The following is a 13,102-nucleotide window of genomic DNA, read 5'->3' as shown; positions in this document are numbered from 1 at the left end:
CATCTCTGGCCATGACCAAGCTTTATTCAGGTACCTTGTTAAGGGAAAAAGCAATACTTATCAAAGATGTTACATAGCTGGCAAAGATGTTCCTCCTCTTACTGCTTCCCTCCCTTCCTGTATTTCCCTTTTGAGGAAGTGAAACATAATTTGAGTCTGCCCTGTCAATTTCCACATGATAAATTGCTGTTCTTCTTTCTGTGGTTCCCCTCTGATGTCTTACGCCGTATGACTTGTTAGGCACTACAAAGAGGACCAAGAAAACAAACCTATTTGGGCATCCTGGTAGTTTTGTTACTCTTGCACATCTGTGAGCTTCCCTAGTATTTCTTTGCCAGAAAACTTGGCCAAGGGATCAGTCAGACACGTGATTCTTACATAGCCTTTTTCAGCGGTGGACCTCCCTAGAATCCAGGAAAAGGAAAGTATCATGGAGCAAAACTGTTGGCATTCCTTGGCTTCTCTCTCTTTTACAAATCCAAGAAATAGATATTTAAATGCTTCTGTTCTGAGGCCAGTGTTAATATACAGCTTCTGTCCTGGTAACCCCTTGTGCATCATGCTAAAAATAAAGAATCCGGTCTGCAAGAAAAACAATATACCGGCTCTTGTTTACCATAAAATCACCCACTCCCTTTACTGAGTTCTGATCACTATTAAATGAGGAATTATAGTTCAGAATGTTTCTGTTCTGTTCAGACATGCTAGCTATAATCAAGAACCATTAATAAAAATGCAGAGAGCTGCCGTAATAAATTTATTATACTGCTTCTTATTAAAGAGGGGCAGTGTATCTTGTACCTCCCTGAGTCAGAGCTACTAAAATAGAAACCAGGCTCATGTGCTGGACTCTCGGGAGTCCCATTTATTGCAAGACATCATGTTGTAACTTGTAACCACTGTCCTCATTTTTTATTCATTACAGCAAAGTTAAATTTTTGTCTCCTACACATAAAACCAGGTTGTTTCAGATGTGCTAGATAATCATTGTCTTTGGCAGAAGATAGTTTAATACAATAATAACTAGCTGCATTAAAATTGGAGGAAGTAAGAAGAACAAAGCAAATTCTGTTCCTCTCCCCCCCCCCATCTGAAGGGACAATGACCAAGATTTTAGGAACTATGAAACATATTCCAGCGGCCCAAGAGGGCATTGTAGTGGTGCATCCCACCATCCACAGTATTCCCGCTTCCCGCTATGTTGCAAACTGCTTTTGAAGCAGAGGGGATTTGGCATGGGAGGGTGGGGGTCAAGTGTTTGAAGAAAACAAGTCCAGAGTTCCAGAGGGCTAGCACAAGCCCCTTGCATAATCCTAGGAAGCTGCTAGGAGAGCCAGTTTGGTGTAGTGGTTAAGAGTGGCAGGACTCTGATCTGGAGAACCGGGTTCGATTCCCCACTCCTCCACTTGAAGCCAGCTGGGTGACCTTGGGTCAGTCACAGCTCTTCCAGTGCTCTCTCAGCCCCACCCACCTCACAGGGTGATTGTTGCGGGGATAATAATGATATACTTTGTAAACTGCTCTGAGAGGGTGTTAAGTTGTCCTGATGGGCGGTATATAAATCAAATGTTATTGTTGTTATTATTATTATGCTTGGATTAAGGTGGGCAGTTTACAGGTGGTGGTGGCTGGCAATCTCCTGGCATTACAACTGCTCTCCAGGCCACAGAGAGCAATTCCCCTGGAGATAATGACTGATTTAGAGGGTGGACTCTATGGCATTATACCCCAACCTGTCCATGCTCCACCCCAAAATCTCCCGGAATTTTCCAACCTGGAGCTTGCATTAAAACACCAGTGTCATTTGTGCAATTCTTTCTCTATGAATGGAAGGTTCCATTATCCGATGCTTTGGAGATTATGAAGAACTAGCTTTGAAACTAGGGGATGGGGAGAATAGAAAGATGTTTGTTTTGCCTTTTGATCCTAAACATGTTCTGAGATAGTAATTCCTGTTACGGTTTCAAAAGGAATTTTTACATGAACATAATTTAGGATTGGGATAGAGGCCTGTCTCAAAGGTAGGAATGACGATTTTAGCAACACAAATCATCAGCATTTGCTAGAAAGAGAACAATTAACTCCGTCTTTCAGTCAGAATTCACAGTTAACCCCGGAAAATAAATGTAAATTTGAAATCCTGCCTTCCTACTCTTTGACTCCAGTAACTTTTACATAAGTCTTGTGTTGAGAGTTTTGTGCTGTATGTCCATAGGTTGCTTTCTACAAATATTGTCTTGTATTTGAGGGAAATATAACAGAGTATTTCCCTTTAGCATGCTTTTAGCTGCATTCTAGGCCTAAGAGAGACCCCACACTCAAATCCTAGAAACATTATGTGGAATTAAGTGTCCCTGCTGAGTACACAGGTACTCTAAAAAGCTACATATTTATTGATTGCTTTTAATATGCACTACTTTGTTATTTTAAAAAAACCTCAAAGTGGTTTTCATGTTCCGAGGCTCCTTGTCAGCCTCTTGTGATCAGATGCTCAGTTGACTTCCTGACCCAGAAGAGAGCTGTGGTGTGCACTTAGTTCACAATTCAAGTGAGCATTATGAGCTGGAAAGTTCATATGTCAAAGTAAGGATGGCAGACTTTAGCAACTTCAGACTGAAGCGGGGTTGCCAACCTCCAGGTGGGGCTGGGAGATCGCCAGGAATTACAACTGATCGCCAGTCTACATAAGTCAGTTCCCCTGGAGAGATTGGAAGGTGGACCCTATGGAATTGTCAGGCTATGGCAGATAGATCCCTGTACCATTCCAGCAAGAATCCAGGCTCTTGGTTAAATGGTTTTATTCAGAAATCAAATCATTTCCACAGATATGTCCATATGGTTACTCAGAAGCAAGGTAAGCTACTAAGCAGTAAGGATCAATTTGACAGGAATGGCAACACGTGGGAAAACCCTTCCTCTTAACTCACACGTTTACTCCTTCCCCCTCCCGTCAGCCAAACAGGACTTTTGGTGCGAACCTGTCCTGAGAACGTCTCACATATTTGAACTATCAAGTCTAGGCACTGAGAAAGCAGGAGATGAAAGTTGTAACATAGCAGTGCATGGGAGTGAGCGGGGTACAAGGTCAGCACTGAGAGTTTCTACAGTCCGTTAGATAAGGCACCTGCAGCTCCTATAACCGGTGAATGGAAAACAGTTATGACATCAAGTTACAGCATAAAACATTGGTTCAGAACAGCATCATTGGTTCAGCATGAAAATAATGGCATGAATGGGGCACAGACATGACAGGCATTATCCTTGCCCTCCCCATTCTCCACTCCCAAATCTCTAGGAATTCCCCAGCCCTGAATTGGTAACCCTACCCTGAAAACCACACTATTGGGAAGAAGGCCAATGTGCAGAAAGTTTTGTTATGGGGAAGAACATTTGCGTGTGTTTTTCTGTAACCATGTACCTGAAGTTGCACAGCTCAGGAGCAGTTTTATTATGTTGTTTTTTTAGACATCATCACTTATTCAAGGACATTGCGCTCCTTGGAAGTGTGCGTTATAGTCTAAAACCCCTTGTCAAGTATGTAGAAGTGTAGATTAAAAAAAAATACTTTCTAGATATAGCAAGTGATGGTTTCCTCCCGATCTGCTGTTACTAATTATTCAGTAACTCTCTGTAGATAATTCTCTTTAGCGTGTTGAGTCTCTGTAAGTGATAAATAATACATGGAAAAGGGAGGCAGTTGCTATTCTGCATCCTTGAAGTGAAGGTTTAGCATTTTAGAAAAACTTCTAATTAGAACGAGTACAGACTTCCCATCTCTGACTAAAAATTGATGACCCCACAGGCATTATATACTCCGTTTGTCTTAGTTTTACTGAACCTGACAATGTTAACTGTAGGAACTGGTTCAGAGAGAATAACCGAGAGGTTAAAGAACATGACTTTTGAATAGAAAATAGCTGTTTTATTCATTGACTAATTAAAGATGAGTGTCTTGTGACTCAAAATGCAAAAAAGTTCTCTCTGTGCAAAGAATTAAAAATAGACAGGCCTGACAGTCTAGTATAAGTGTCGACAGCAGCAATGCTGCCTATTGAATAAATGTGGGGAAAATAATGAACGCAACAGGCAGTTGTGGTTAAACACGTGGGGCATAATTCCCAGTTTGGTGTAGTGATTAAGAGCAGCAGGACTCTAATTTGGAGAATCAGGTTTGATTCCTCCGCTTGAAGCCAGCTGGGTGACCTTGGGCCAGTCACAGCTCTCTCAGAGCTCTCTCAGCCCCACCCACCTCACAGGGTGATTGTTGTGGGGATAATAATAACACACTTTGGAAACCACTCTGAGTGGGTGTTAAGTTGTCCTGAAGGGTGGTATATAAACCTAATATTATTGTTGTTGTTATTATATGTCTAAAATTTGGGTGTGGGCTAGTTCCAGGAGTGAAAAAAACTTAAATTTCTAACGAGTAGTTTCTTTCTCAAGAAGCTCAGAGCAAAAGCTGGGAGGTACCACTCTGGCTGCTTTCTTACCAGTACTCTATTTTGATACGTTTTCATCCCTGGATTATTCCTGGCAAAAGTTGAGAGTAGAGGATGATTACATGCTTAGGAAAGCAGCAGTTTGAGAGGCATGCAGTGACTTGTAGGGGTGTGCAGCGCAGAGAAATTCGGTTTTCCTGCTTCAGGTTTACCCAAAGCGGGTATAGAGTTTGGAATAACCCCAAACCTGAAGCAGCAAGCTGCTTTAGGTTCGGGTATTTGGAAATCGCTTCAGTATGCTTTGAAATGATTCGGAGCATACCGAAGTGATCCCCACCTCCCCCCTTCCACCAACCCCCAACCCCACTTACCTTTCCCAAAGGCCAGATCAGGCGTCTCTGCCGCAGCCAGCAGGGCAGCAGGGAAGGCTGCAGCCGGCGCCTCCACCACCTGCACTGCTGCTTCAGCCTCCGTGGCGGCCGGCAGAGCGGTGGTGTGGGCCACTACTTCGGCCTCCATGGCAACTGGCAGAGCGGTAGTGAGCGCCTGCGCCACCCGCACCGCTGCTCTGGCCTATGTGGCGGCGGGCAGAGCAGCAGCGAATGCCTGCACCGCCGCCGGCTGCTCCTTTGGCCTCTGCAAGTGGACAGAGAGGGAACAAGCCCACGGGAAGCACACACAAAACTAATCAAAGAATTTACAAAGTTGTATTCAAAGTGCAAGTGCTATAAATAGTGGTAATTCATACATATATCAATTTCATTCACATTATCTCATTCCATATCTATAGCAAACTGTACAGGGAACACCTTCACAATTGTACATCCAACAATCGGGCATAAACACAAACAGAGTCTATTGTAGATTCCTATGCAAAATCTTCGACACAAGATTTTGCGTAGGAATCTACAATGTTCGACACAAGATTTTGCGTAGGAATCTACAATGTTCGACACAAGATTTTGCATAGGAATCTACAATGTTCGACACACGATTTTGCATAGGAATCTACAATGTTTGACACAAGATTTTGCATAGGAATCTAGCACAACAGCAGCTGCCAGCGCCCGTGCCCGTGTCGCCCTCGCTGCCGTTTCAGCCTCTGTGGCGGCTGGCAGGGCGGCAGCAAGTGCCGCTGCCCATGCCGCTGCTTCATCCTCCGCGGCAGCTGGCAGGGTGGCAGCTGGTGCCGGCACTGGTGCCGCCCGCGCCATCACTTCAACGTGTGTGGCGGCCAGCAAGGCAGCAAGGAAGGCCACTGCTTCCCCCGCTACCAGGTAAGTGGGGTGGTGGTGGGAGGGCAGGTGCCCTTTAAAAAGGCCCTGAAGCAATCCGAATTGCTTCGGGTAGCTTTGATTCGGTATTTCCCAATCAGGGCCATCATACTGGCCCCAATTCGGAAATACTAGATTTTTACGAATCAGACCCGGTTCAGGGTTTTTTTCCGAACCGGGAACCCAAAGCACACACTCCTAGTGACTTGAGAGCCATACTCTTGAAGTATTGAATAGTTGTCCAGATATAGCACTGCCTTAAACTGGCAGCTAATTTTGTGATTAGTCAAGGTAAGTTAGAATATGTTCACAGGTGGTGTGATAGAGTAATTAGCGAGTTGAACTGTGACTTGGAAGATCTGAGTTTAAGTCCTCGCTTTGCCATGAATCTTACTCACTCATCTTAAACCAATTACTTTCTCAGCCCAGCCTACCTCTCAGTGCAGTTGTTAGAATAGAATAGCGGGGGAGAGAACCACGTGCAGTCCCATGACCCCCCTGTGAGGAGGGGCTAGATAAAAATGTAATCAAATAGATAAGAGTCTACCATCAAAACGGAACGTAAAGGAAACTTAAGTTGACTTGTGACTAATGTTGAGAAGGTCTGCTCTCGGTATCTTTATTTTAATCTAAACTGTGTTTTTTAATTTCCTGATAACTTGCTGTTTTAAAGTCCGAGAGGGTATTTCTGAAGTCAGTCTACAATGGGCCTGCCCTCTATGACTAGAGTTTCAAGTATTCGGCAGCTGTGTCAAAAATTTTCACTTGTTTCCACCTCAGCTCCTCACTTCCCTCCTCTTCAAAAGTTGCACGTAGTTTGGGAGATCCACAGCAGCAGCATTCAATAAGGTGTGATGGGCAATTGACTCGAATCAGCAGCCACTCAGTGTCACGCACAAGGACCTTTTTGGATCCTGGCACGCACGACGTGCAAATTACCACCACCTCTGTTGTATCTTGTTGTCACCTTTAAGGACAGTTGAGCAAGCAGCAGCCTCATGACGGTTACATCTCCAAGTTTCATAAGACTGTTTGCTAGAGGCTCTCGCTATGCTACACACCTGAATACCTTTTGGAAATACCGCAAGACCGCTCAGTTGTGTATATAAATATACCTGATTCTTGATATACATTAAGTTAGTTGAAGTGTGTTCAAATTGTGTGTGTCGGGGTGAATGTGGGCTGCATTCTGTTTTGTTTTTGAGATGGTGGGGTGGGGAACCTCAGAACGTGCACTCCGCCCTCTTGTCTCTCAGAGTACCTTGATTTTTAAGAAAGTGCATCACTTCCCATTACAGCCATCCTCATTTATAGCAGCACGTTTATGTTAATCTTGCGACTCCTGACTGGAGTGTATATGAGGGTGGAGTGTACCGCATCAATTCACCTTCCATTTGTGTGTTGAAGTGGCATTTATATTACATAGGAGTAATTTTTTTTCTGATTTTTTTTTCTTGTATCACCAGTGCACCTATTCCATTCTTCCATCGCTGTGCTCCTGTGAACATTTCCTGCTATGCCAAGTTTGCAGAAGCCCTGATCACCATTGTCAGTGACAGTAATGTCTTGCACAGGCTGATTAGTGGAGTAATGACCTGCAGAGAGATTATATTGGGACTTTGCTTGCTATCACTAGGTAATTGTTTTTCTCATTATTAGCTATTTATGTAGTACTGCAACAGGAGAATGTGAACATGTTCTGTCCCCACAATATGAAAACACAGTGTGTTCACTGTGACGCTTGCTAGGAAACTATTTCTCATTTTATATTTCCTATCCAGCAGTTGCAGTACTTGTGCTTTTTAAATCGTGTGTACATTGACTCTTTCTCCTTCTGCTTAACTAATGTGGGGATCTGAACTCTATTCATTGTCGCTGCCAACTTAAATCTCTTAACTTTCTGCTTCCCTTTCAAACCAAACCAAAAAAAACCCCTGCAGTATTTGTAAGCTTTATATTTAAGCTCAGAATGCTTTCTCAGTTAATTTGGGTTGGCATTGCTAAGTGAACATAGATAGTTAAATATTCAGGGATTTGTGACAAAGGTAGGTCTGCCGAGCAATTGAAAGAATTTTAGTTGATTAATCATCTGATTTTAAAACAAAATGATCTAAAGACATAAGATGCCATAAGCTGAATCGGTCTTGCCCTGTAACCTGTCTGGATGGGAAAGAACCTATAAGAACCCCACATTAACCACTTAGGCTCCTCAGAGGAAGAGCAGGGTGTGGCATAAAAAAATGAATGATTGCCCTTAAGTAAAATTTGCCCATTATCAGAACATTAAATATTTTTATAGTTGTTGGAGGAAATGTAAGACAATAGAAAGCTGTCATTCTTAGGAAGGTCCATCTTTAATATGTGTTCATTCAATTTCTATTCCAGAAATGTACCAAAACATGACTTCAAAAAATAAACAAACGTGTCTTTAAATTTCAGCCCCGCCAATTGAAATTTGCTCTGACAAATTCAAGTGTGAGCTGAGCAGCGGTGGAGAAATAAAATATCATTACTATTTTTGCACCCCTCAAACACCCATCCCCACTTTTGGCAGTTTTCTAGAGAATGCTTGAAAGAATAAAAACATATTTGTGTGGAGGAAAAAAGGAATGCACCCCATTATTTGGTCAACCAGGCCAATGCTGCCAACTTTGCTATGTTGCCACACTGCAGCTAGCATAGAGCAATAAAACAGATTGCCAGATGTAGATGAGAATCCAAGCGCGCAGGTTGTCTTTGTACACTGTTGTGCTCCCAGGGAGATACAGGGTTGAGTGCATGTTTCAGTGCCAGACCAGGACTTAGGAGTGAGGGAAATATAACTTCACTTTCCTTCTCTGAGGTCAGCGTCTATTCAATTTGGATTGGTTCTGCAACTCTGACATGGTTACATTCAGTATGTGGTTATTGATTGGCTGAGATCATGTAATGAAATGAGCAGCCCTGTTGAAGGTTAAAGAATTGTGCCAACATTGTAACAGATTGGGGGGACAATAACTGCAACAGGCATGAAAAACAGTAAGCGAAGTCTAAGGTAGGATCCCGCCCGCCCCCCCCCATGCTCTTTGCATTCCTCAGAAGCATGCTTTTTGTGCTGAAGTATAAAAATTCAGTAGTTTTCTAATTAAAATTAACCTTCACAGATACTTAAATTGATTTAAAAGTTTCAGACCTAGTTCAAACCTTGTTAGTTTTGTGAGAGGAACTGATAATTAATTTAAACGTTGTAGCAGGTTAAATAATTAATTAATTAATTTAATTAATTGATTTATTATATTTATATTCCGCCCTCCCCGCTTTCGCAGGCTCAGAGCGGATAACAAATACAAACATCATTAAAAACATTAAATAATACATTTAAAAACATTTAAAAACATTAAATATTACAATTCATGCTGCATAGTGGTTCATACATGCCTCTGTGTTCGCATAGGGGCGATGGTTTAACCCCCCGTTCACGGGGGGGCGGGCACTGCCCGGCGTCAGCCATATGCCTGGCGGAATAGCTCTGTCTTACAGGCCCGGCGAAATGCAAGCAAATCTTGCCGGGCCCTTGTCTCGCAAGACAGAGCATTCCACCAGGTCGGGGCCAGGACCGAAAAGGCCCTGGCCCTGGTCGACGCCAGGCGGGCCTCCCTAGGGCCAGGGACACTTAAAAGATGTCCCTTTTAAATAAGAGCCGTCTCTCTAATAAATTCATACATTGTCATATCTCACCGGTAGAGAGTTAAGGCAAATTACTTTAAATATGGTTTACATTTGATACACTAGATGACAAATGTTTGCTCATGAATTAGATTAGCATTAGATTGCTATCAACTCTCAGGATCGTTAGGTCCTAAACCATAAACACTAAATAAGAGACTCCCATCAACATTTCTATAAATTCTGCAAATTTTAATAGTGTATTAGCCAATTTTTGTCTGTGGAGCAAGAGAGGAGAGACAACTAAAGGTTCTGTTAGTTCGGTTTCACTTGGTTTCTGTTCTTTCACCTGTTGCACCAAAGGCAATTGATTTTGTGTTCATTGATAACATCAGAACCTGGTTACACTATTATTGGAGAAGCAGTAGAAAAGCAAAACGTTCCACGTAGTCAGCTTGGTTATTAAGTTGATATCGTAACGAACATTTTATCCTTTGTGATAAATACTAAAATTGTGGCTGCTTGGTCAGCATGACAGACGTAAGGATGCTGCGAATTTGTGGTGAATGTTTGGGACAATTCAACATACTTCGTTAGGCTGTGTTGAATTCAGGTGAGCCGGGCATCTAATCTTTTCATCTCCCAGTGAACAACTTGAACGGCTGCAGAACAGAGACTGCCTCCCAAACGTCTTGCTGAGTCCCCTACCTTACAGGGGCCTAGTGAGAAATTTGGAGTTGAAGAAGGTATCCGCTGAGCGTCTCTTGTCAGTTCTCCACCCCTCCACTCAAGCTTCTCTCTCTATTTGAGCAAGGCTAAACAAAAGCAATTGGGCAGGGACTAAAAGGTCTGTATGCCCCCTTCTAACTCTGTGATTCTGGTTTCTTTTCCCCTTCAACCTGTCAGGTTGGGTTGACGAGAGAAGGAGCAGACCCCTCTTGCTCTTGGCAGCCCAAGGATGGCGGTGGGGAGAGAAGCAGTTCGCTTGGGCTGCAGAGGATAGGAACTGATCCTGTTCTCTGCTGGCTGTTCTGTCGCTGTTCTGAGTGAAGAGAGCTTCCCCAGCAGGAGATCCAAAGCTGACTGCTAGCAGATCCCTCATCCGCTGACAGTCCAATTCTGATGGCTGCCTATAGCCTGTTTCTGCAAATAGATCCGAGCAGCTGAATAGTCTGTTGATCAGCCGCCTGATGGTCACTGTCAAACAGGGGCCCTTTCCGCGTGGTTATTTTGCAGTGGCTCAGTTTCCATTCTGCTTCCTATGAGTTATGGGATGCAGAACTGAATATTGTCCGTCCCACCCACCCCCACCCCCCGAGTTTCCCCCCTGTGGACATACTGCGACTTTTTCTTGAAGCCACCTCTGAGTCGCCGCTGATGCGTCCTATGTGTGTGCCAAAGTCTTAGTCCCTAACTGCATCTCTCCCCCCCGCCCACCTTTCCTTTTCCTGAGTGCTGATTGGTTTGCTACCCACTGGTAACCACTCCCACCCTCCTCAGCTCTCTGAACTCCTTTTCCGCCTGGCTTTAAAAAAAATAATTGAGAAAGTGTGTTTCTAGCCAGGAGGAAGGGAGCCAAGCAGACCTTTTCCTGGCTTTTAAAATCAGGAGGGAGGAAGCAAATAAAGCATTAGCCTTTTAACCCTTTCCTGGCTTTGAAAGCCAAGAGGGAGAAAGTGAATGAAACACCAACATTACTACCCTTTCCTGGCTTTAAAAAAACGAGAGTGGAGCAAGCGCAAAATGTATGTTTTCTCCCACAACTCTGCCACCAATTGCCTTTTCAGTGGGCATGGGGCTGCCCAATCAGCAAACACAGGGACACGGAGATGGGGGGAGGGGGAATGGGCTCCAACATTGCAATGTTACGATTCAGATGCAAAAATTTTTTTAAAAAAGGGATGTTGGCTCCAGCCCCCACAAACGGAGGTTTCAAACAGACACATCTCAATGTATTGTCAAAGGCTTTCATGGCCGGAGAACGATGGTTGTTGTGGGTTTTCCGGGCTGTATTGCCGTGGTCTTGGCATTGTAGTTCCTGACGTTTCGCCAGCAGCTGTGGCTGGCAGCTTCAGAGGTGTAGCACCAAAAGACAGAGATCTCTTAGCATCATACAACAGATGCTACGATCAGCAAAAGACAGTAGAGACCCCCTCACCTCTGCAGGAGTATACCGTATACCCTGCAGCTGTGGACAAGTTTACATCGGGACCACAAAGCGTAGCATCCAGACAAGAATAAAAGAACATGAAAGACACTGCAGACTTGGACAACCTGAAAAATCAGCAGTGGCTGAACATAGCCTAACTCAAACAGGGCACAGTATCTTATTCCAGGACACCAAAATACTGGACAACACTTCCAACTACTTTGTCAGACTGCACAGGGAAGCCATTGAAATTCACAAGCATAAGCAAAACTTCAACAGGAAAGAAGAAACCTTAAGAATGAACAGAGCATGGTTTCCAGTTCTGAAAAACACCAGGCTAACAAAACACTCTACACCCGACAATAGCCCTGCAGAGAAGATTAGCACATCAAGCACCAATCCATATGCAAAAGAACCTCCTCAGGATACAATGATGCCTCCCGCCATTAGCATTCCACACCCTGGGAAACTCTTACAGGATGACTCAGCTCAGTCTCACACCTCCTGAGTAGATACAAATGACCTACATCTTTTCCACACTGTGACACTGAGAGATCTCCGTCTTTTGGTGCTACACCTCTGAAGATGCCAGCCACAGCTGCTGGCGAAACGTCAGGAACTACAATGCCAAGACCACGGCAATACAGCCCGGAAAACCTACAACAACCATCAGACACATCTCAACTGATCAGCAGACACCCAATCACCTCAAGGTTGTGCAGTGCAGAATGCTGGGAGCCCAAGCTGATTCAGCAGTGATTGGCGTGAATACGTAGAGGCGCGAGCTTAAAGTGTGCTGTGCAGAAAGGGGCCAGGATGTTTGCCGATCCAGCAGGTGTTCGAGCATCTCTAGACAAACTTCATTCCCCTTCACCTAAAAGCCTCCCCCTCCCAATTTTCACGTCGTTATATATTTTATGGTGAACAAAAAATCAATTGCCAGAGTGTTGGTGAATGGTCGCATTCAAGTGTGAAAACTGATGATCTGAAGTCAATGTATCGAGGTCCAAATCTAGCTATTTCTCCAGATTTTCAAAATTCGTTGTGTCTTTTCAAAATCACATTTGTTATGGTTGATGTTCACCAGTTATCTATGAGTTTTCAGACCTTTCTCATGATACCCCCTCCACACACACGTGCACACACACACAATAACTTTAACTAATTGAAACTTGAACGAGCATTTCTATCTGACGTGAAGGGTCAACCAGGTTGTCTCCGAAAGTAATAATCATACTTGCATGCACACTCTTGAAGCAATTGAAGCCCTTCTTACTTTTCCAAACCAGTCAAGTTTGTGGCGGGCATCTTGTCATTGATGCAACGTGAGTGCTAAACAGTTGAGATTAGTTCCAAATAATAGAGAGGTATAAAAGATGTTTTTTTTAAAAAAAATTACCGAATGGTTTCTTGTGAATAAGGCAGGTACAGATTAAAGTGGTACATGTTTCTTGTCACAATCTTAACATCTTAATTCATTCTGTCATGATAATTATGCTTGCCTAGCATGCGTTCTCTGCATGCATCTTTTTTGGTTGTGCTCCCCATGAGTTGCGCCATTTGTTTACAACTCATGAAAAGAAATTCACCATTCT

The 13,102-nt window shown here is 43.6% G+C and overlaps 1 protein-coding gene across 1 annotated transcript in view; it reads left to right on the top strand.

The window, feature by feature from the left end:
- Positions 1–13,102, top strand: part of SLC44A1 (solute carrier family 44 member 1) — a 136,030-nt gene that overhangs the window by 81,387 nt on the left and 41,541 nt on the right. The window contains exon 6 of the mRNA XM_054986321.1: positions 7,180–7,349. Within this exon, the coding sequence (XP_054842296.1) occupies positions 7,180–7,349 (170 nt within the window). The remainder of the gene's footprint in view (positions 1–7,179; positions 7,350–13,102) is intronic.

The sequence above is a fragment of the Eublepharis macularius genome, chromosome 8 (genome assembly GCF_028583425.1).
Source record: "Eublepharis macularius isolate TG4126 chromosome 8, MPM_Emac_v1.0, whole genome shotgun sequence".
NCBI classification, from domain to species: Eukaryota; Metazoa; Chordata; class Lepidosauria; order Squamata; family Eublepharidae; genus Eublepharis; species Eublepharis macularius.
Note: the sequence above shows the minus strand (reverse complement) of the source record. Positions and strands in the feature narration are given on the sequence as shown.